Source organism: Notolepis coatsorum, assembly GCF_963971535.1.
Source record: "Notolepis coatsorum genome assembly, chromosome: 8".
Lineage (NCBI taxonomy): Eukaryota > Metazoa > Chordata > Actinopteri > Aulopiformes > Paralepididae > Notolepis > Notolepis coatsorum.
This window is the reverse complement of record NC_140172.1, coordinates 80,031,812-80,055,971: the sequence shown is the minus strand read 5'-3', so window position 1 is coordinate 80,055,971 and position 24,160 is coordinate 80,031,812. Positions and strand designations below refer to the sequence as shown.

At 45.3% G+C, this 24,160-nt stretch overlaps 1 protein-coding gene across 3 annotated transcripts in view; it reads left to right on the top strand.

Moving 5' to 3' along the window:
• The window catches only part of epas1b (endothelial PAS domain protein 1b), a 641,397-nt gene that overhangs the window by 265,874 nt on the left and 351,363 nt on the right, over positions 1-24,160 (top strand). For all 3 annotated transcript variants that reach the window (XM_084320767.1, XM_084320766.1, XM_084320765.1), the window contains exon 2: positions 17,833-18,020. In XM_084320767.1, the coding sequence (XP_084176893.1) occupies positions 17,833-18,020 (188 nt within the window). The remainder of the gene's footprint in view (positions 1-17,832; positions 18,021-24,160) is intronic.

The window sequence follows — 24,160 nt, the reverse complement described above, 5'->3', positions numbered from 1 at the left end:
CTGTTATATAAGACCTGCAGGGCTGATATACCCGTAGTACGCTCTGCTGAGTGCACCACTCTCTGTAGGGCCTTCCTGTCCTGTGCCATGCTGTTTCCAAACCAGGCAGTGATGTTTCCAGTCAGAATGCTCTCTACAGCCCCAGAATAGAAGGAGTGGAGTATCTTCCCCAATACTCTGAACTTCCTTAACTGTCTCAGGTGATAGAGTCGCTGTTTTCGCCTTTTTTACCACAGAGTCTATGTGTGATGTCCATGTCAGGTCCTCTGTGATGTGGACTCCCAGGTACTTAAAACTGCTCACCCTGTCCACGATAGCCCCATTTATCAGCAGTGGCGTGTGTGTCCCCTGCTGTATTCTCCTAAAATCCACGACCAGCTCTTTGGTTTTACCAGGAGTAGGCTGTTATCCCGGCACCAGCGTGCCAGTACATCAACCTCCTCCCGGTAGGCTTTGTTGTCGCTGTTAGAGATCAGCCCCACCACCACTTGTCGTCAGCAAACTTCACTATGGAGTTGGAGCTGAACCTGGCCACACAGTTATGTGTGTACAGTGAATACAGCAGAGGACTGAGAACACAACCCTGAAGGGACCTGACTATGGGGGGGGTGAACGCATGGGAGCCTTCAATGACATCTGTGTTCACCTCCTTCTTAACATCTGTGTTCACCTCCTTCTGTGTTCACCTCCTTCTCTCTGTGTTCACCTCTTTCTCTCTGTGTTCACCTCCTTCTCTCTGTGTTCACCTCCTTCCTTCTGTGTTGACCTCCTTCTTAACATCTGTGTTCACCTCCTTCTCTCTGTGTTCACCTCCTTCGCTCTGACGCCACCGCTGTAAGCCTATGGAGTCGCTCACCTTCTTTGCAGGGCTATAACTATTTAAATAGTATAGCTATATCTGCATTACTATGGCCCATTCGACATCGGATATCTATCGTTCAGGATGTGGGAACGTTCTATTTTTCCATTCATACATGTCGTTTAATACCGTTGTGAATATAAGTATGTTTTTATAGTGGTCTGTGGTAATTCCTAGAACGCGAGTTATAGGCCCCGATGCATATTATACTTAATCGATTGGCATTCCGTCCCTATACACGCTACAATAAAAATTTCAAATGCATATGATCGGTATATATTATGCTCCATCATGCATGAAGGAAATGGGGGGGGGGGGGGGGGGGGGTCGTTTCTGATTAATTGATTGTCAATAACGGCTTTCTTTAGTACAACATCATACGTTGATCAGATGGATTGCAATAAAATAAATGGACAATCGAGCTGGAATTAACGTTAGATTCCTCTTACCTCTGGCCGATGATACTGGAGGAAAAATATTCCAATTATTTGATTGCCAACTGCTAGATCGTATGTCCATTTGGCCGACACCATAAACTCCGAAAGCATAATGATTTTTGCGTCTCGAAGGCCATTCAATGCACTTGACTGTTCATCTGGATTCACGTTACAAGAAAACTGCACTGTGACGACATTCACTGATGCACAGAGTCATACTTCCTGTAGAACAATAAGTGCAACATTGGCTGAAATTCACCAGGCGGCGATATCGGGCCGTTGCAATCGCAGGCAGAGTGTGAGAGTTTACCAGAGCTTTGGTGGATGAATTATGAATGGCAATAGCGAATAAAAAAAATAACGATCACAATAACGAGTTTACTCGTTGTTGGCGATATTCGATTGGTGGGCAATAACGAGTTAACTCGTTCTTGGCAATTAATGTGTTAACATCTGTGTTCACCTCCTTCTTAACATCTGTGTTCACCTCCTTCTCTGTGTTCACCTCCTTCTCTGTGGTCACCTCCTCTTAACACAATGGCCGCCAACAACGAGATTACTCGTTATTGGCCGCCAATCGAATAGCGCCAACAACGAGTTTACTCGTTTTTGGGATCGTTATATCATTTATTTGCTATATCTATTCATAATTCATAGCCGCAGCCTCTGGTATAGTCTTCAGACCCTGTCTGACCTGGCAGACGGTCAACACCGCCCTCTACTGCCATGCGGAGTTATTGCATCTCATTGAAAATGGGCTTGTGTCTTTTTTTTTTATCCACTTTTTCTCCCATTTCTATATTTTCTCCCATCCCAATTTCGTATCATCCAATTCAACCCTCCCCTGTCACGAACGCTGTTTCTTGCCTCCCACAAGCCGGCTGCAATGTGGAAGTCATACATAGCACAAGTCCCCTCCGGTACTTGAGGTAACAGCAGTCGCATCTTTTCACCTGCGCAGCTCGATCTCTCAGTGGCGAGGAGTAACGCGTGGGAGGCTCACGCTGCCCCCGACACTTCCTGATTCTACTGCGCAGGCGCACCAACCGACCTGTAGGAGTCGCTGTCCACAACGCCCGATCCCCACCCATCAGTTTCCCTTTCCCACGGTGACTATGGATAGGGAATTTCTTTATTTAATTAAAATGTTCACAACAACATGGATGCATGTACTCTGCGAGCATGTTTAATATCCATAATACTAAAGGTTTGACTAAGATTTCTATGAAACTTTATTCAAAAAAAAAACAAAAAGAAATAATTTTTTTTTTTTAAACTCATAAAATATATTGGGTCGCACCTAAATCGGCAGGGTCGGTCGGCAACCGGAAACAAACCATAATTTTTTTTAGGCCTAGTGTGGTGCGGACCTCCACGAGCATTATTTGGAATTGCGATAAGATATTTGGATCATCTCTTTTGCATTACATCAGATACAAGGTAAGAACATCATATATGAATTTGATCGTTGATCTGACATTTATTTCTACCGCGATCAAAGTGATCTGTGGTTAGGTGTATGTGCTTATTACCGTTGGCTGCGGTGAGGGGGGGGAGCCCCGCTACGATGGTCATTTCATGTATGGACGAGGAGACATAATAGTGATAATCTAGCATTGATTTCAGGATGATTAGATAATCAGCCGAAAAATTACAACGTGATGACTGGATTACAGTCAAATGCATTTTTCTCGCCTTTTCCTGGAATTACTGAAAAACACCCAAACCATACTCTATTAAAAACGGTATAAAACGGAAATGTACGAATGAAAAAACAATCTGTCTCTGCAATGTTGACTAGAAGTTGACCCGACGGCGTTATTAGACCCATAGATATAATATAAGATATATTTTAAGCACTCGCAAATGCCACAGTCTAAAACTATATCCATTGAATAAAGACCTGGCAATGAATGAGGTATTAGCGCCCCCTGCTGTGGCAGTCAATGAGTTAACATCTGTGTTCACCTCCTCTTAACATCTGTGTTCACCTCCTTCTCTCTGTGTTCACCTCCTTCTCTCTGTGTTCACCTCCTTCTCTGTGTTCACCTCCTCTTAACATCTGTGTTCACTAGGGGTGTAACGATGCATCGATTAATCAAAATGCATCGATTCTAATGTGACGATTCAACTGCATCGATTTGAAAATGTTAGAATCGAAAAATCGAGAAATAGATTTTTTTTAATGTTTTTTTTTGTGTGTATTGTTTTAATTGACCTATAGTCCATTCATGCTGAGTGAATCAGTTCCCCCAGCCACATTTGTGTATTCAAATTTTTTTGGGGAATTAACTGATTTGAAAATTTAGCGAATCAAATCGTGGTCAAATGAAGAGATTTCATGATGCATTGAATCGTTGCCTGAATAATCGTAATTGAAATTAATTGTTGTGAGGTTGCATCGTTACACCCCTAGTGTTCACCTCCTCTTAACATCTGTGTTCACCTCCTTCTCTCTGTTCACCTCCTCTTAACACCTGTGTTCACCTCCTTAACATCTGTGTTCACCTCCTTCTCTGTGTGTTCACTTCCTTCTTAACATCTGTGTTCACCTCCTTAACATCTGTGTTCACCTCCTTCTCTCTGTTCACCTCTTAACATCTGTGTTCACCTCCTTAACAACTGTGTTCACCTCTTTCTCTGTGTGTTCACCTCCTTCTTAACATATGTGTTCACCTCCTTCTCTCTATGTTCACCTCCTTCTTAACATCTGTGTTCACCTCCTTCTCTGTGTGTTCACTTCCTTCTTAACATCTGTGTTCACCTCCTTAACATCTGTGTTCACCTCCTTCTCTCTGTTCACCTCTTAACATCTGTGTTCACCTCCTTAACATCTGTGTTCACCTCTTTCTCTGTGTGTTCACCTCCTTCTTAACATCTGTGTTCACCTCCTTCTCTCTATGTTCACCTCCTTCTTAACATCTGTGTTCACCTCCTTCTCTCTATGTTCACCTCCTTCTTAACATCTGTGTTCACCTCCTTCTCTCTGTGTTCACCTCCTTCTCTCTGTGTTCACCTCCTCTTAACACTTTACGGACCAGCCACGAGTTTATACGTGTTACGGTGCCATGCGTTGTGGACCAGAGCCACGAGTTAACTCGTGGCGAGTTGTTATTGTTTTATTCCATATTAATAACGCTATTAACGTCCCCGATCGACTTGCAGGACCTACCCGCATATTTGATTTTCGAAACATGCAATACCGGCCAGATCCGCTTAGGGGCGCCATCGCTCCACTGCAGTATCATTGAGGGCGATTGATTTACTGTCTGTGGCCGTTTCATATGAGCCTCGATCCCAGCCGAACATACTCCATCTTTGATCACGTTACCGAACGCAGATTTCAGCCTGGAATAATGGGATTTATGATCAGCCAATGGACATATCGATCTACCAGATTCCGATGACTAATGACGAAATGCTGCCGGCGATCACATGGGCTGACGGTAGGATACTATTCCCCCAAATTACAGCTGGATTGGACATTGTTTTAAAACGCAACGTGATCGATCAGTGAAAATGGCTACCTGAACGCACACTCTATTGCTAATCAATAATAGTAATCGGCGTCCCCCGCCGCCCCCATTTCATCCATAGATGCTCTGTAATAGTCCGGATGCTACGCAGTTTGTTTTATTTCATTCGTATATATACAGCAGAAATGGCGTTTGATATAACGTGACTAGCCTTTAGCCTATTATTTAGCTCCCCAGAAAAAAGACGAGGCGAAAACTGCGATAAACCTTATATTCACGGCGCTATAAAATGACAACCAACTGATGGATTTTTATTTTCTTTAAGCCATTATGAAGGCACGGTTTATGCACTCAAGTGACAATGAGAATGGACAGATAGCAATACTATAAAGTATATATATATAAAGTATAAAAAATCCAAACTTCAAATAACCACACTTTCGACAGTTTTCGGCTTGCCCCGACTGCTTTGTTGTTGAACGTTGACATGAAAAGAAAAAATTAAATTTTTTTTAAAATAAATAAATAAAAATAAATAAATATTTTATTTTTTTCTAATTATCATGTAATCTTTCGCGGGACGGTCAGAATCATCCGTACAATGCCCAGGTCTGCAGTAAAGAATAGTGTCATCTGTATCAGGGCTCTACGCTAACCTTTTTCCCAATGAGCACATGTGCTCCTAAATGAAAAAATTTAGGAGCACACAAAGAAATTTAGGAACACCCAACAATATTTAGGAGCACAGTGAAAATATTTCAAGTAACAGAGTTTATTTTTTATTTTTTAAATAAATTTATATTTGTACTCTGCGTGCATGTGAAAACGGGAACGGGACACACACCTGTGCTAGGGATGCACCGAATGGGAAATTCTTGGCCGAAACCGAGACCGAAAATAGGAAACAGTTGGCCGAAAACCGAATGGCCGAAAATGATTAATATAAATATATATATAATGTATTTTTTTTTTTTAGCTACCTGATTATGGCAAAAGACATGATTATGGCTAAACTTAACTTAAATAATATTAATAATCACTATTATGGGCCCATAAAACATTTATTCAGCACTTTTGAATGCATACATTAATTCCAGACTGACTGCTGAAAGATTGTACAATTTAAACACATAGCAAACATGACTCAGTTATGCAATAGTGCTGCTCCTTTTTATTTTGTTAAAATCTTTTAGTTAAGACTAAAAGACTACAACGATTGATGACGACTTCCGGTCCTCGCATTTCCATTTCCGGTTTAACGATACATTTTCAACAACAGATTGCTGCTAATTAAACACTTCATGGAAACGGAGTAACGTTAACGTTATGTCGAGTTCATACGTGTAGTGTAGTATGAACTCGTCATAACGTTAACATTACTCCGTGTCCACTGTTGCTGCCACCGTTGCGTCGCAGATGGATGGTACACTGTTAGCTCCGTAGCTAATCCGCTCCTAGAGACTACTGATAGCAGTACCGTTAACGTCGGAGCTTCCCACCCTCCAGAACATTTACAACCAGCGGTGCAAGGGGACGGCTAAGAGAATTATTAAGGACTCGAGCCACCCGAACAACTGCCTCTTTGAACTGCTGCGGTCAGGCAAGCGATACCGGAGTCTTAAGGCGAGCACAGAAAGACTCAGAAGAAGCTTCTATCCCCAGGCCATCAGGCTGCTAAACGAACAATAATCACTATGCAACAACCATCAAATGCACACAGCACACACACCCACACGCACACACTCACTCAAACAAACAACACACTGCAGCACCCACTCTCCACACTTTAGATCACACAAACACACTTACACTTTATATTTATTGATAAAGGATTTGCACTACAACTCGTACACCTACTGTGAATTGTACCTAAATTGCACCTTGTCCCATTTCTCCATTTCTGCCTTGCACTATATAGTATTGTATATTAGTACACTGCACAGTATTGTATATTGCATCGAACATTGTACATATGTCTAAACTGAACACTGTGACCTCATTTTTTTTTTTTACTTCTAATTTTACTATGTTATTTTATTTCATACTTATCTTGTCTTGCACAGTCTCTGGAGCGCAACAGTAAGAAGCATTTTGTATAAAAGTATTCTGTACTTCTGTATGACAACTATTAAAGAAACTTGAAACTTGAAACTTGATCAATACTCCGGTTTTTTCTAATTTAGTTTAGAACCGGGTTTCGGTGGGCATCCCTACTCCCACGAGGAGTTAGTTATCACAGGCTGTAGAATGCAGGAAGAGCTGCCAAGCTGCTCACGTTACATGTTGCGCATGCTACCGGTATGTCTGTAGTCGCGTTTTGATGACATCATCAAAACAACACGTTATTTTCAGGCACCATAGCAGCATGGGGAGGGGGGAGGGGTGGTAAAAAAGCAGTGAAACAATATAACAAATCAATATAATTAACTCTGGACATGTGAATATGGGCAACAAGGTGCGAGGTGAGGGTATGTATGCCCTCTCAGTTATATTTGTCCTACAATAAATGGTTACAATATATAATCTAATAATCCAATAATATAAATCTAATCTAATATATAATCTAAAAAAACTGAATGCTAAAATGCTAAATGCTAAATATATGCATTATATAATCTAATAAGATTATATAATAGTGAGATTGATGTTTAAGGGTATAAATACTCTGAATGTTTAAGGGTATAAATACCGAACTAGCCATGGTATTTCTGAAGCACTGGTTATTTACGAACTGTTCGTTCTAAATTTATCACAGAGAAATGTCAAAGGTACTCACAGTTGCACGAGGGTTTCACACACAGAACCGGGGTGGTTTGAAAGCTCGGCGTTGCTAATAAACATTTAAATATTTTTTATAAACTGGTCAACACTGCTCAAAACGGCTGTATTTCCGTATTCGGCTGCCTGGTGCGCCTGCGCTGTGATCACAGTGCATGCGCATCATGCACCCAACGCCGGAAATAATGCAGTGTTGACCAGTCTATAAAAATTATTTAAAATGTTTATTAGCAACGCCGAGCTTTCAAACCACCCCGGTTCTGTGTGTGAAACCCGTGTGCAACTGTGAGTACCTTTGACATTTCTCTGTGATAAATTTAGAACGAACAGTTCGTAAATAACCAGTGCTTCAGAGTGAATGTTCCCATGGCTAGTTCGGTCGAGCAATTGACTGCTGTATCATCAGCAGTCACGAAAGGGGTTAGTAGCCCTGTTGTGAAGGGCCAGATTAAACTGAGAATCTGCCTTTATTGTTTGATATACTTTGTATATTATTTATATATATACACGGAATATCCCTTTACCTGCGTTCAGACCAGAGTAATATTCGCTCTCCTATTGGACAGCGCCCCCAGGCGCCAGCGCGCAAGCCCCCAAAGGCAAGTTCAAAGACAACTGCAGGCATGTCGGAACATGCCCGGAGTCAGCGTAGTGATACCAGACAAGGACTGAGGTTGGGACTAGATATTCACTTAAGTATAAATACAGCGCAAGGTGCGCACACCGTGCTTAGTTCAATTCAGTTACGTTTAGTACCTTACCCACCTTCACCACGAGTCAACGTGCAGTGAAGTGAGCAACCTTGCGTCTAACAGAGCATTGAGAACCGCGTGCGAATAGAATGGTAAAAGTGTCAGAGTTTAATGAAGTAACGTTGAGTTCGACTTAATCTAATGTGAAGTAAATAGTCGTTCATTTATTGTATATCGTGCGGCCACAGTTCTTTCGTGTGTAGCATTACCCAGCGGTTCGTCGTGTCTTTAGCTAGTGTACTTAACCAGGCTGTGTGGCCTAAATACGTCGCCCACACCCGAGGAGTCCTAGGCGGAGAACCGTTGGACATGTACACAGGAGAATCGGCGTTGGCGATTGCAGAACCATTACTGGTTGGATTATATTGATTTGGAACGTGGTAGAGAGGAGTTTCTACGTGGACAACTGTCTGCAAAGCGTCTCGACGCTAGAAGAAGCCGAAGCCCTCCTGCTCAAGCTCCGTGCCTCACTGATCAAAGGCGGCTTTGATCTCCGGCAGTGGGCCAGCAGTGACCCTCAAGTACTTCGCAGCCTCTCCCCAGAGACAAAGGCAGCAAGCAGCGAGACCTGGATGGCGACCATCCCAGGTGAAGCACAGGAAATGACATTGGGCCTAGTCTGGCGCTTCAAAACAGACTCGCTCCATTACAAATACACACCCCTGACCACGGAGCAGGGAAGGTCGACCCCTCTACCGACCACCAGACGGAGCGTATACAGAACACTCGCAAGTCAATACGACCCGCTGGGGTGTATCCTACCTTACACCACTCGGGCGAAAATGATTGTACGAGAGCTGTGGGACAAGGAACAGGGCTGGGACGACCCCATACCCGACCACCTAGCGTCCACCTGGAGAGAGTGGGAGAGAGAACTCGGCTCGCTCCAAAATGTGAACATACGCCGAAGTTACTTCCCACCCACAGTGCGGCTGGAGACGTACCAGATGGACCTGCACGTCTTCAGCGACGCCTCAGAAGTGGCCTACGGTTCGGTGGCTTACTTGCGGGCCCGAGAGGAGGGAGGAGAAATACACACAGCCTTCATCCTGGCTCGCTCAAGGATAGCCCCCCGCAAGCAACAATCGATCCCGCGTCTAGAGCTCTGCACAGCTCTGGTAGGCGTGCAACTCGCCACGTTAATCTAACGTGAACTCACCATCCCGGTGCAAAGAACAATCTTGTGGTCAGACTCCATGACCGTACTCACATGGATCCAGTCCGATTCTTGTAGATACAAGGTCTTCATGGGAGTCAGAATCACAGAGATTCAAGACCTAGTAGGATCAGCGTGCTGGAGGTACGTGGACACGAAACAGAACCCATCCGATGTCATCACACGGGGGATGTCCCTAGATGACCTCACACGTCACAATATCTACAGTGACGGTCCTGAGTTCCTCAAGCTCCCGGAGGAAGAGTGGCCTACCCCCACCCCTCGGGAGGCTAGTCAAGAGGAGGCAGAGATCAAGAAATCTATGTTCTGTGGGTTGACGCACACCCCAGTCCCCACTGACCCTAACATAGACGACTGCCTCACCTTTGAGAGTGCGCAGCTAAAGACATTCCTGTGGCACCACCCTGAGGTTCCCCCCACTACCGACATTAACGCATCGAACTACGCAGAGGCAGAACTCCTTCTGCTACAGCGAGCCCAAAGAGACTCGTTCCCCGACGAGCTAGACTGCCTGCAGGGAACAAAGCCAATCCCGTCAGACAGCAGACTGCTCCACTTGGCCCCCGAGCGCGACACCCATGGCCTCATCAGGGTGGGTGGTCGTCTGAGACGGGCCCCGGACTTAACGGATGACGTCAAGTTTCCTATAGTCCTCAACAGCCGACACAAAGTCACTGAGCTCATCATAAAGAAATACGACGAGGATGTGCACCACGCTGGGGCAGAGAGAGTCTTTGCTGAGATCCGACGTCGCTATTGGATACTGAACGGAAGAGAAGCAGTACGTCGCTTCCAGCGGACTCGTCTAGACTGTCGCAAGTGGCGAGCACAACGCCCTCGAGTACGTCTCAAGTGATGTAGCAGATGTCGACCCAGTCACCCCCAACACTCTCTTGATGGTGCGGCTGGACCCCGCGCTTCCACAGACGGTGTACAGACCTGAAGAAGCGAACGGCCGAAGAATGTGGAGGTACAGTCAAATATTGGCTGACAAGTTTTGGAACAGTTTCCTCCTCCACTACCTACCGTCTCTCCAAACCCGCCAGAAATGGGTAAAGGATAGAGACAACTTACAAGTGGACACAGTCGTTATGATCATAGACCAGTCACTACCCCGAGCTATGTGGCCGGCCGGCCGCGTAAGCAAAGTGATCACTGGTGCCGACGGAAAGGTCAGAGCGGCAGAAGTTATTGTCCAGGGGCGGACCTACACCCGACCCGTGGCGAGGCTGATAGAGTTGCCGAGGCTCCCTGACCCCCCTGATGACGATCATGACCCACTGACTTTGTAGATTGCCCTACTCCCCACAACAGACATTGAGCAGTTGACTGGACTATTAATCTGTCTCCCTTTAACTAATTAGGTGCGGACTAATTAGGAGGCGGCTGTTGTGAAGGGCCAGATTAAACTGAATAGATATATGTATCGTTTGATATACTTTGTATATTATTTATATATATACACGGAATATCCCTTTACCTGCGTTCAGACCAGAGTAATATTCGCTCTCCTATTGGACAGCGCCCCCAGGCGCCAGCGCGCAAGCCCCCAACGGCAAGTTCAAAGACAACTGCAGGCATGTCGGAACAGTACAGTCAGCGTAGTGATACCAGACAAGGACTGAGGTTGGGACTAGATATTCACTTAAGTATAAATACAGCGCAAGGTGCGCACACCGTGCTTAGTTCAATTCAGTTACGTTTAGTACCTTACCCACCTTCACCACGAGTCAACGTGCAGTGAAGTGAGCAACCTTGCGTCTAACAGAGCATTGAGAACCGCGTGCGAATAGAATGGTAAAAGTGTCGGAGTTTAATGAAGTAACGTTGAGTTCGACTTAATCTAATGTGAAGTAAATAGTCGTTCATTTATTGTATATCGTGCGGCCACAGTTCTTTCGTGTGTAGCATTACCCAGCGGTTCGTCGTGTCTTTAGCTAGTGTACTTAACCAGGCTGTGTGGCCTAAATACGTCGCCCACACCCGAGGATTCCTAGGTGGAGAACCGTTGGACATGTACACAGGAGAATCGGCGTTGGCGATTGCAGAACCATTACTGGTTGGATTATATTGATTTGGAACGTGGTACCCGGAGAAGAGCATCATTGATTTCCACTATCGTTTGGGATTCAACCTCGTGAGGATTACAACTCGGGCCGGCCTCGTGGACGGGGCTGGCTAGCTGTCATCAATGCTGACGAGCATCTGGATTACAATTATTACTTTGCTGCTGATCAAGGGAGTTTACAAGGACCGACTCCTGTACCTGGAGTCTCTTTATTCCTCATTGAATCAGACGGAGTACCCGAACATTCCTCTACCCTCCAGGCCTTACACCCCCGGAGGGAACCCATTGTCTCCAGTCGGTACCAGTGTTGCCCTATATAGTTGCTACTATACGACAGGTGGTGTCAACTTAGACCCATCGTATGATTCCTGCTATTCTTAGTGACTCATGCTCTTGACTGACTTTACGTATATTCTTCGCCATACAAGCGCGACCCTAATTCTCATTCTGTAACCTAACATTGCCTAATAATAATAAATTACCCTCAAATACTATTTCTTTGTCAATGCCGTATTCTTGTGGGCGTTCACCATCTATATTTGATGTACTGTCTGGCCAGTAATTAAAGTACATAACTAGCAGTGGTTTAATCTATCACAATCTTTAATACAGTCAGGGTTTTGTAACCCCTCAGTTACAAGCCCGCTTGAATGAACTGCGAGAGATAATTCATAACTCGCATTCAGCACATTATTCTGCGAAGCAGCCCAGCGCACACACATGCACACACACACATCACATCATTCTGCTTAGCTTAGTTGGAATACTCAGTTAGCAGATAACATTGCAGTAGTTAATGTTTTAGCGCGACGTGGGTATATACACTGGTGAGGATGCAAAGCCTGTTAGACTACTTTTAATTCATAACGTTCCGTTGGGTCCGTGAGGAGCTGGAAACACGGCCACATCAAATATTCCCCAAAAAAAGGGTTTCAAGTATTAAAAAAAAAAGTACAACTTATCCAATCTTCTCAATCTTTAGCAATAACATTTCAGAATGGGAGCTCGTAAAGTGCGTAAAATATAGGCTATGCGGTGCGTGAAATTGGCTATAGCCATTCTACAACAATTGAATAAGCTGAATTCTTTTTTCAGGCTGTTTCGTTTTAATAAGGGATATGTACATGTACATTTAGTCATTTAGCTGACGCTTTTATCCAAAGCGACTTACAAGTTCAGAAAGTTACTGAATTTGCTCATATGCTCCAGAATAAACTTTTAATTCATACAGTAACGTTCAGTCGGGTCCGTGAGGAGCTGGAAACACGGTCAAAAGTGTATTCTCGAGAATGATAATGCAGATTCTATTATCCTGACTAAACTTGAAATACCAGAAAATAGATCTTATAGACGGTATGATTTGTTGGAGAAATATGCAGCCCCATGGCCGAGCGTCGAGAGAGCTTTTCAGCTGAGAGCAGTGAGACAGACAATGTGAGGAACAAACAATTCCTCCCCCCTCTCGCTCTGAAGAATGATATGCATATCAGGGTTTCCGTTGTCCGGTAATTACAGTTTTTTTACCGGGAAAATCTGTTGAAGTCCGACATATTTAAATCTCTCCGGTCATAATGTCCTGTGAAAGTAATTCCCTCTAAGCACAATTTGGTATTAAAATAGGCTAAAATAAAATAGCCTATGCGATGAACAAAACAATCGTTACATTTGTTTCATTGTTGCTTCACTCTGATAAAGCGTGGCTAGCGCGCTCGGATTGAATGTTTTTTTTCTTTCTTTTGTATTGAGCCTGCCTGGCCACCATAATGGCAAACAGCTATACGAGCGAGAGAGAGATGGCCAAACAAGCTAACTACGGATGTCCGATATTATCGGCCTACCGATATTATCGGCCGATATCGGCATTAAAATGTGATATAGAAACATTTCGGTATCGGTTTAAAAAAAAATCATTTTTAGTTGTTGTTTTTTTTTACATTTCTATAACCTTTATTTACCCAGGCAAGCAAGTAAGAACAAATTCTGATTTTATTTATTGTCAAAAGTATGCATAATGTTGTGTTAATTCCACAACAAGAGCTATGTAATGTTAATTACCTCAAATTATTCCATTTTTGGGGGGGGGGGGGGGGGGGGGACCCTGCATATATCGGTATCGGTTGATATCGGTATCGGAAATTAAGAGTTGGACAATATCGGTATATCGGTATCGGTAAAAAAGCCAATATCGAGCATCCCTAAAGCTAACCTTAACAAATATTTTATGAAACCAAGCAGGTCTAATAATGACAACGATGTAAAAGCTGTCTGCTGGATGAGAATTATATTCTACACAACGTGTTATGGTTTTGTAAACAACCCCAACAGCATGACACAGACACGTAGTTCAGAGTTAGCCTAAAACAACGGGTGTATTTATTTTCACAAAAACAGAAATGTGCAACAAAACAGTTACTCCATTAGAGGGAAATGTCTTCTAGTCAAGACGGCTCTGCTGCACTGCCCTCAGCAGGGTTGACTCTGCGGCTTTGCAGCCCTGTCCTTAGCAGAGCTCACTCTGTGGATCTGCAGCTCTGCAGCACTGCAGCTTTAGGTTAACCCAACTTGCAGGGAAAAGGAAACGGAGAATCTCATTAGTCCCAGAACGCAGAAAATACAGGGCAGAGTCCAGTAAGAAAAACAAATCTACACTTCTTCAGTGTTGTAGGAAACACACAAAAAAACGGAACCAAGGCGGAGAGTCCAGGACAAGACGAGGATTGCAGTTCATGGAAAAATAGTCCTCCAAATGAACTCACCAAAAGCAAGGTCGAAGTGGGTAACGAGGCACAGGTCCACGGAGGCAGAGAGAGAAACACAGCAGCAACTTCCAAGGGCGCACTGGAGAAACAACGAGAGGGAACAGCAGTAGAGCTGGTGGTGACAAAACGACCCGACACTGAATGTTCAGCAAACCGTGTATAAGAGTGCTCCCGCCGAGCTGATTGGAAACTCCTCTCAGGTGCGTGATGGTAATTGGCCAGCCCTCACACAACGGTCTTCATTAGATAAACCAATAGATACAAACATTGTGTATGACAAAATAAATATGGGCTGTTTTAAATTGTGTGAATAGTTGTTGTGAGTACTCGCACTATGTTTCAATATAATCCGTTTTAAAATTTTAAATAAACACTTTTTTTTAAGCTCTGGCCAAAATGCGTGGTGACGTGTTGACCAATTTCGGAGGGGGATCCCAATGATATATCAATAAAAACGTACTGTCAGTTCATGTCCAAGGGATATGTTCACGCGCACAGCAAGTTTCACCAGTTCCTGGCATTTTTAACCAGTGGAGAAAGGTAAGAGAGATTTCCCTATCGTTTTTCTTATATGAATTATTCAACCTACGTTAATAAAACATACCTGGTGATCAATGGCGATGTTGAGATAAATTTGGGGTGTGACAGCTGCTGCAGCGCGACCTGTGGTTTGCTGATGAGAATGGCGGGGCGGGAGCTTGATGCTGGATTAGCGTATCACTTCTTTGGGAGGCGGAGCTAGTGATTGGATTCGGCAAATCACGCAACGTTTAGATTTCAGTGAACCCCACATGATAATGTTGCCGTCTCTCTCTCTCTCAGTAGTGCCAAATTTCTCAGTTATTCGCTTGATATAATTAATACAAATGTCCAATATAACGGAATTCGTTAGCTCATAAAAATGTGAATATAACAGACTGCTGTTTAATGACGGGCCGACTGCCCACAGACGGAAATTCGCCTATTTGATTTCAAGTCAGCAGCAGCACGTGAGTCTATCGACAGGACTTATTTTATTTGGAATATAATGTATACGCAAAAGTAGCCTAGTTTTAAGTAAAAATATTATAAATCTACATGCCTTGAGGATGTCATTCTTTATATAGCCTGCCTATCAATTGTTTTTAAGCTCAATAAACTGTGACCGGAATTTCTCCCATTTGTCCGGGAGATTGAAATCTTCCAGGACACGGAGACCGGCACCAATATTTTCTAACGGAAACCCTGATGCATATTGCTATCACTTAGTGATTTAACACCTATCAACTCACACACCGCTGTTTGTGTGTGCGCGCGTGCATGCACGTGACGCGTTGTAGTTCCATGAATACGGGGATAATTTAGAACTATACAATTTAGCAAGAATTAAACATATTTACAAGTCGTATTACGTTTAGCAAGTAAGGAGACATATAGATTACATCTCAAAGCACTCGAAATTGTAATTTTTCTATTTTTACCGATTTCTGAAAAGCGCGACTTCCTGAGCATTTCTGAGAAATTCTAAATCCCTTTGTTCTCCGCCCATGGGTGCAAAAAGGCCCTTGGATTCTCAAGGGTTAAGTCCTGTGCAAGTATTTACATCCATATTCAATATATCTCTGGCTGAGTCCGTGGTCCCTGCCTGCTTCAAGATGTCAACCATAATCCCTGTGCCAAAAAACTCCTCTCCAACAAGCCTGAATGACTACAGACCGGTGGCACTCACCTCTGGTCATGAAATGCTTTGAGAGTCTGGTCAAGGATTACATCTGTGCCTCCCTCCCTAGTAACATGGACCCACTGCAGTTTGCATACAGGGCAAACAGGTCCACTGACGATGCGGTCTCCCAACACACTATCTCACCTTGACAGTCAGAAGGGGGGCTATGTGAGATTGCTGTTCATTGACTATAGTTGAGCTTTCAACACCATAGTCCCCACCAGACTGGTTGACAAGCTGATCGATCTGGGTCTGAGCTCCGCCATGAGCGCCTGGATCCTGGACTTTCTAAGTGACAGGCCCCAGGCGGTCAGGGTGGGGGGTCATACTTCCAGCAAAATCACCCTGAGTATCGGGTCCCCCCAGGGCTGCGTTCTGAGCTCCCTGCTGTACTCACTGTAGTGTACACACATGACTGTGTGGCCAGGTTTAGCTCCAACTCCATAGTGAAGTTTGCGGACGACACAGTGGTGGTGGGGCTGATCTCTAACAATGATGAGAAGGCCTATTGGGAGGAGGTTGATGAATTGGCACGCTGGTGCCAGGACAACAGCCTACTCCTGAACATTGGTAAATTGGATTTTAGGAGAATACAGCAGGGGACACACACACCGTTGTGGATAAACGGGGGGCTATCGTGGACAGGGTGAGCAGTTTCAAGTACCTGGGAGTCCACATCACAGAGGACCTGACATGGTCTACACACATAGATTCTGTGGTGAAAAAGGCGAAACAGCGCCTCTATCACATGCGACAGCTAAGGAAGTTCAGAGTATCAGAGAAGATACTCCACTCCTTCTACTGCGGGGCTGTAGAGAGCATTCTGACTGGAAACATCACTGCCTGGTTTGGAAACAGCACGACACAGGAAAGGAAGGCACTCCAGAGAGTGGTGCGCTCAGCTGAGCGTACTACGGGTATTGCACTACCACCCCTGCAGGACTTATATAACATGAGGTGCAAATCCAGAGCCTGCATAATTATGAAAGACCCTCACCACCCCAACAACAGCCTGTTTAAGCTGCTGCGGTCAGGCAAGCGCCTACGGTCACACGCTGCAAGAACAGAGAGACTCCGACTCAGCTTTTTCCCTCAGGCCATCAGAACACTGAACACTGAACTCTCCACTCACAAATAGGCCTACACATGAGCACACACAGACACACACACACACCACTCATGCGGCAACCGCTAAAAAAATCACTTTAAACAAAATGTCACTTTAAAGATTTTAATCTTTAGAAACATTTTAAAAGAAGGAGGTACTGTATAGTTTAGATACAGTAAGAGTTAACATTGTAAATTGTGTATTGCATAGTGCATAAGAACCAGTTTCTCAGGAACCTAGCAGTCTTTTTTTTACCATGCATATCTTGTGTCTTATCTATTTAATTTTTTCAATGCCTATTTTATTCTATTTTATTATTGTATTTTGCACAATCAATGCGGGAAAGACCACCCGCATTTCACTGTATGCCCTGGTATTTATGTGACAAATAAACCTCTTGATTCTTGATTCTAATAATCCAATAATCTAAATATAATGTATAATCTAAAAATGCTAAATGCTAAAAAGCTAAATGCTAAATCATCTGATGAAGTATACAGTATACACATAAGGTGCGGTATGCATAATGTAGTATATTGTCCTTTTAGGTGGGAGTCAGCTACTGGGTTGTAGTTGGATGTCTGGCAGCAGTCCCTGCCCACTGTTGTAGAGCCTGATGGCGGCTGGTATGAAGGACTGGCCGAGGCGGTTAGTTGAGTGTCGGGGGGGGGGGGGGGTATGAGTATGTGACTGAACCTCCTTATGTGCCTCATCAGGAGCAGCTCGGAGCGTCGCAAGGAGAAGTCTCGGGACGCGGCTCGCTGCCGGCGCAGTAAAGAGACCGAGGTGTTCTACGAGCTGGCCCACCAGCTGCCCCTCCCCCGCAGCGTCAGCTCCCACCTGGACAAGGCCTCCATCATGAGGCTCGCCATCAGCTTCCTGCGCACACGCACACTGCTGACAGGTACACACACATACACACGCACGCTGCTGACAGGTACACACATACACACGCACGCTGCTGACAGGTACACACATACACACGCACGCTGCTGACAGGTACACACACATACACATGCACGCTGCTGACAGGTACACATACACACGCACACTGCTGACAGGTACACACACATACACACATACACGCACATTGCTGACAGGTACACACACACACATACACACATGCACGCTGCTGACAGGTACACACATACACACACACGCTGCTGACAGGTACACACACACACATACACACACGCTTCTGATAGGTACACACACATACACACACACGCTGCTGACAGGTACACACACATACACACATACACACACGCTGCTGACAGGTACACACATACACACACACGCTGCTGACAGGTACACACACATACACACATACACACACGCTGCTGACAGGTACACACACATACACACGCACGCTGCTGACAGGTACACACACACACGCATGCTGCTGACAGGTACACACACATACACATGCACGCTGCTGACAGGTAGACACACATACACGCACGCTGCTGACATGTACACACATACACACGCACACTGCTGACAGGTACACACACATACACACATACACACACGCTGCTGACATGTACACACATACACGCACACTGCTGACAGGTACACACACACATACACACATACACGCTGCTGACAGGCTGAGGTAACACACATACACGTGCACGCTGCTGACAGGTACACACACACACATACATACACGCTGCTGATAGGTACACACACATACACACACGCTGCTGACAGGTACACACACATACACACATACACACACGCTGCTGACAGGTACACACATACACACACACACACGCTGCTGACAGGTACACACCCATACACACATACACACACGCTGCTGACAGGTACACACACATACACACACACTGCTGACAGGTACACGCATACACACACACATGCTGCTGACAGGTACACACACATACACGCACGCTGCTGACAGGTACACACACATACACATGCACGCTGCTGACAGGTACACACACATACACACACACACGCTGCTGACAGGTACACACACATACACGCACGCTGCTGACAGGTACACACACATACACATGCACGCTGCTGACAGGTACACACATACACACGCACGCTGCTGACAGGTACACACACATACACACATACACACGTACTCTGCTGACAGGTACACACACACAGGAGCACACGCACACGTCTTTGTTGAGGAAAAAAAGAAAATAAATGGATTGAGAATGTTTTGAGATCTGGGCGTGCGTGTTTGTGTAGGCGCTATTGGAAACCTGGCTGCATTGACTGTGATCATATTGATTGATGGCAATGGTGATAGTTGTACTGTACCTACTTAAATATTCGTACCTTGTGGTTTCGCCGAAGCTCTGACACCCACAGTACGCTCCGAGACTCGCGCAGAGTCACCTCTCTCTCTCTCGAACGCAGTGAGCGCTCCGTAGTATGATCATGATCATTATGATCGACTGGAATAAAAAAATTTGTTTACTTTTACATACTGTAGTTGTCCCTTTGTTCATTAATGTTACCTAAATGTCATAAGTTAATTGTATAGAAACAACTCACCAAAGGGGGCAGCTAAGTGGGGCAGTGGGCAAGGCACTCGCCACTAGTGCAGGAGATGCTAATTCGAGCCCAGCTCTCGGCATTGCTACCAGCTTGGCTGGTCGTTCATACTAACACAATTGGCAGTGTTAGAGGGTGGGAAAGCTGGTGGGTGGGTCCTGGTCATTGTAAACAGCTACTCCTACAGTTCGGTCGGGGCGCCTGCTCAGCGAGGAAAGGATCTAAGGGGAGTAGTGTGATCCTTCCACACGTTACACCCTCTCAGTGAGAGTCCGCGCTGCCAGGTGAAAAGAAGCGGTTGATTGGCTACACATGTGTCGGAGGAAGCATGTGATAGCCTCCACTCTCCCAGACCGACCGTAGGGGGTACAGTAGGTGCGCAGCGACCAGGAGGGGGATTGGGAATTGGCATAACGACTAACATTGGGATGGGAGAAAAACGGAGGAAAAAGGAGGGGGGAAAAGATAAAAAAAATTGTAATCTGATTACTTTTCCCCGAAAATAGTAATCTAACGCGTTAATCTTTAAAAGCCAGTAATCCGATTGCAGTTACTTGTCCAAGTGGCTGTGCGTTACTATTTCGTTACCATCTCATCATAAATTCATAATGCAGGCGGAATGCAGTATTTTATTTCCGACAGTCAAAAATACATTTTGAGCTGTTTTTCTTATTTGGGAGTGACGTGGTGTGGCAGTGAAAGGGTTAAATACAAGAATGTGTCCCGCGGCGTGACTGGACACTCTGTCTGTGAGTGACTCTGCTTTGGTCCAATCACATTCCCCATCCACAGTCTGAGGCAGAGTAGGGCGGGTCTTCACAGCACGTCATGTGACATATGCGCCAATCGTGTGACAGCAGGGCTCCGTCGTCGGAGAATTCCACCCCAAAACGCTTGGCAAAATTAAAAGTGAAACCGCAAGATGACTTTTGCGGTTTCTGTTCAGAATTCCACCCCAATAGGGATAGGAAACAAAATACTGTCTACCGCTAAAAACAGCACATCCAATTGCATTGAAAGCATCTGGAATCACAACACTAGCCGACGCTTCGACTAGGTACAGGAGGGTTGATGGTGGCAGAGCAAAAGCTCTTATTTGCCAGATTTACAGTTAATTTACATGTTAAAGAGAGACTGATTGTATGTTTATAGAGAGACATTTATAAAAACAATTTAATAGTTACAGTTGATATAATTGAATAGTTCAGCCTGCATTTGTTAGATGTGATACACTGGTTTTGTAAAACCACTGGCTGGCTGCTCTAATGCTGTGAGCATCATAGACTGTTGCTTTACCATACTTGATGGTACAGAAGCTGAAGCACTAGTTTAACAATTTACGTTATGTGCAGAGAAACAAGTTAAAAACAATTTATGCACTTTCAATAAAGCGTTTAAAAAAAACTGTTGGGGGAACGACGACGACTTCGTAACCTAGTTACTTTCAAAGTAACTAAGTTACTCTGATAATCAAGTAATCAGTAAAGTAACTTAGATTACTTTTTAAAGGAGTAATCAGTAATCAGTAATCAGATTACTTTTACAAGTAATCTGTGGCATCACTGCTGATCGACTCATGCTTGGTTTTAAATTGAGCAGAAGACTCATTATGATCGTGTCTCTAAAAACGACGATCGAGCTTGGTCTACTTGTTTGGAGATAAAGCTTATGTGCTGCTTATACCATTCATCTAGTGTGGGTCATATGATCATCAGATCAGTTAGTATAGAAGACGTTAGAAAATAACGTTGAAACTCACCGTATCTTCCTCGCGCCGTTGGACGATCAGCTTGGAGTAGACAGTTTTCGATTATGGGATGTTGATCCTGATGAACCATTTCCAGGTTGTATAATACTATATACGTCCAAATAACGTTGTTTATTGAGTTAGGGCGAGCGATTGATTATCCAGTGTGTTGAGATAGAGTCCTGCTAATGATCGCGAGTGCCTGGACGAAATATGGATGAGCACTTCCTGTTTGACGAGTCAATTCCTGTTGGCGATCTGCAGATCGGCCACCAGATGGCGCTCTTGAACCGCTAGAGCGTTGAGTGGAGATCAGCAGTATATCTCAGGACCCCGGAGGAGAAATATGATTTCGATCACAGATTTTTTAAATATTGACATCAAAGACGAGTTACGGCGTCTTCGGCATAATGAGCATGGCGAGGAATGACGTCTAAACACGTCATAGGCGATTAAAGTGTTAAGAACAAAATCGACAATGCTTTATTATTTATAACTTTAATAAATATTATAAATAATTATAATAAATAAATATTATTTCTTCAGCAACAGCAGCAGCAATGTTCTTTTATATAACGTTATAAATAAATATTATAGCTAGGGTGAAGGGACTTTGGGCTTGGCTAGGACCGGTGGTGGTAGAGGGAGGAGGGGTGGGCTGGGACGTGGTGGCTCGCGAGTGTGTGTAAACTAACAGCCTTGCTTCTCCTGCAGACAGAGAGAGGAGAGATAGTTCGCAACATTTAAATTCCTCGAAAAAAAACTCCATAATGTCTCGAGTATCAATAGCAGAACCGAAAACGTCGGAGCTTATCAATACTCCGGTTTTCTCTAATTTAGTACCGGTTCCCGTTTAGAACCGGGTTTCGGGAGCATCCCTACACATGACAAGAGAAATGGTTCCGGTTTCTTTGAAGCGCCATAGCTCAGAAATGAGTAGTGTGTTATAAGCATGATTGTGAGGATTCGCCTGTCCCTGGACCTTTTTCCTGTGTTTTCCCTGTCTACTCTCCTCATCCGCCCCTCACCCTTGCGATGATTTACTCTCCTCTACTCTTCACCAGCCCCCACCCTTGGACATCCTTGATCCTCTACCTTCACGCACCTGTTGGGAGTTTGCAATCACCTCGGGAGAGTACATAGGTTGCAGACTCCCCTCCAGTCCTTGTCGGGTCGTTCTGTGTTCTGGATCCTGTGTTCTGGACTCTGTATCTGTGTTCAGTGTTCATGGAGTTCTGGACGTTACCATTCTGTACATCACCATCACCTGCCGCGTCTCCGGCGTGAGACGACGGCCCAGCCATCACCACCTGTCGCCGTTTGCCTGGAGTGGGACACCGTCTTCGCTCTCTAATTCTCTACGGGAGGTTTTCCAGTGTTCCCACTCCAGACGTCAAGGCGGCACGCCATCGCTCCCGATTCCACGGGAGGAAGGCGTCTCTTCGTGATCCTCGTTCCTGGGGTGAGGCTCGTCGTCGCTCCCTAGTATTCCACGGGAGGACGGCGTGTTCCCATCCCGGTCCCCTGGGACCCCCTTTGTTCTGCGCTGCCCGTCTGCAGCATCCGAAGAGGAGGAGGAGGATCCCCGTGCCAGGCCTCCGCCGTCGGGCCCCTGTCCCTGTGCCAGGCCTCCGCCGTCGGGCCCCTGGTCCCCGTGCCAGGCCTCCGCCGTCGGGCCCCTGTCCCCGTGCCAGCCTCTGTCCCTGTCCCCCTCTCCAGTGCCCCTGGTCCTGGCCCTGACACTTAGCCCTGGTCCTTAGCCCTGGCCCTTAGCCTTAGTCCCTTAGCCTGTTCGCCTCTTAAAGGCACAGTGCCGCAGTTTCCATATTTCTTTGTCTCTAGTGTTTTTGTGTTCTCCCTTAAAGGGACTGTGCCGCTTTTTGTTCTATAATAAATATTTGCCCTGTTTTGGCTCACTCTCATACCTGTCTTGTGTTGTGCGATTGGGGTCGGTTACAAACCATAACAGTACGACCCGACCAGTCGACAACCCCAGCCAGCACAGACAGTGTATGTGAGTTAGCCCCTGTTAGTTCCCTCTAGTTCCCTCTAACCCACTCTAGCTCCCTCTAGCTCCCTCTAGTTCCCCTGTTAGTTCCCCTGTTAGTTCCCCTGTTATTTCCCCTGTTGACTCCCCTGTTAGCCTCGTTAGCTCCCCTGTTAGCTACCCTGTTCCCCACAGCTAGGACTGTCCTTCCAGCTAGCTTGTTCTCCTTTGCTAGTCCAGCCCTGTCTGCTAGCCAAGCTCCGGCAGCTAGCGCAGCCTCTATGCTAATGTAGCAGTACAGCTAGCATAGGCCCTGTAGCTAGCAATGCTCTGGCAGCTACCCAGTCCCTCTGCTAGCCCCACTTTAGGTGTAGCTTCCCCTGCTAGCATGGCCCAGTTTTTTTTTGTTTGTTGCTTTGTCATGTCCCCTGCCCCGCTGTCTGATTTTTTGGGTCGCCCGGTGGCTCCCGTGGAGGGGGAGGTACTGTGAGGATTCGCCTGTCCCTGGACCTTTTTCCTGTGTTTTCCCTGTCTACTCTCCTCATCAGCCCCCACCCTTGCGATGATTTACTCTCCTCTACTCTTCACCAGCCCCCACCCTTGGACATCCTTGATCCTCTACCTTCACGCACCTGTTGGGAGTTTGCAATCACCTCGGGAGAGTACATAGGTTGCAGACTCCCCTCCAGTCATTGTCGGGTCGTTCTGTGTTCTGGATCCTGTGTTCTGGACTCTGTATCTGTATCTGTGTTCAGTGTTCATGGAGTTCTGGACG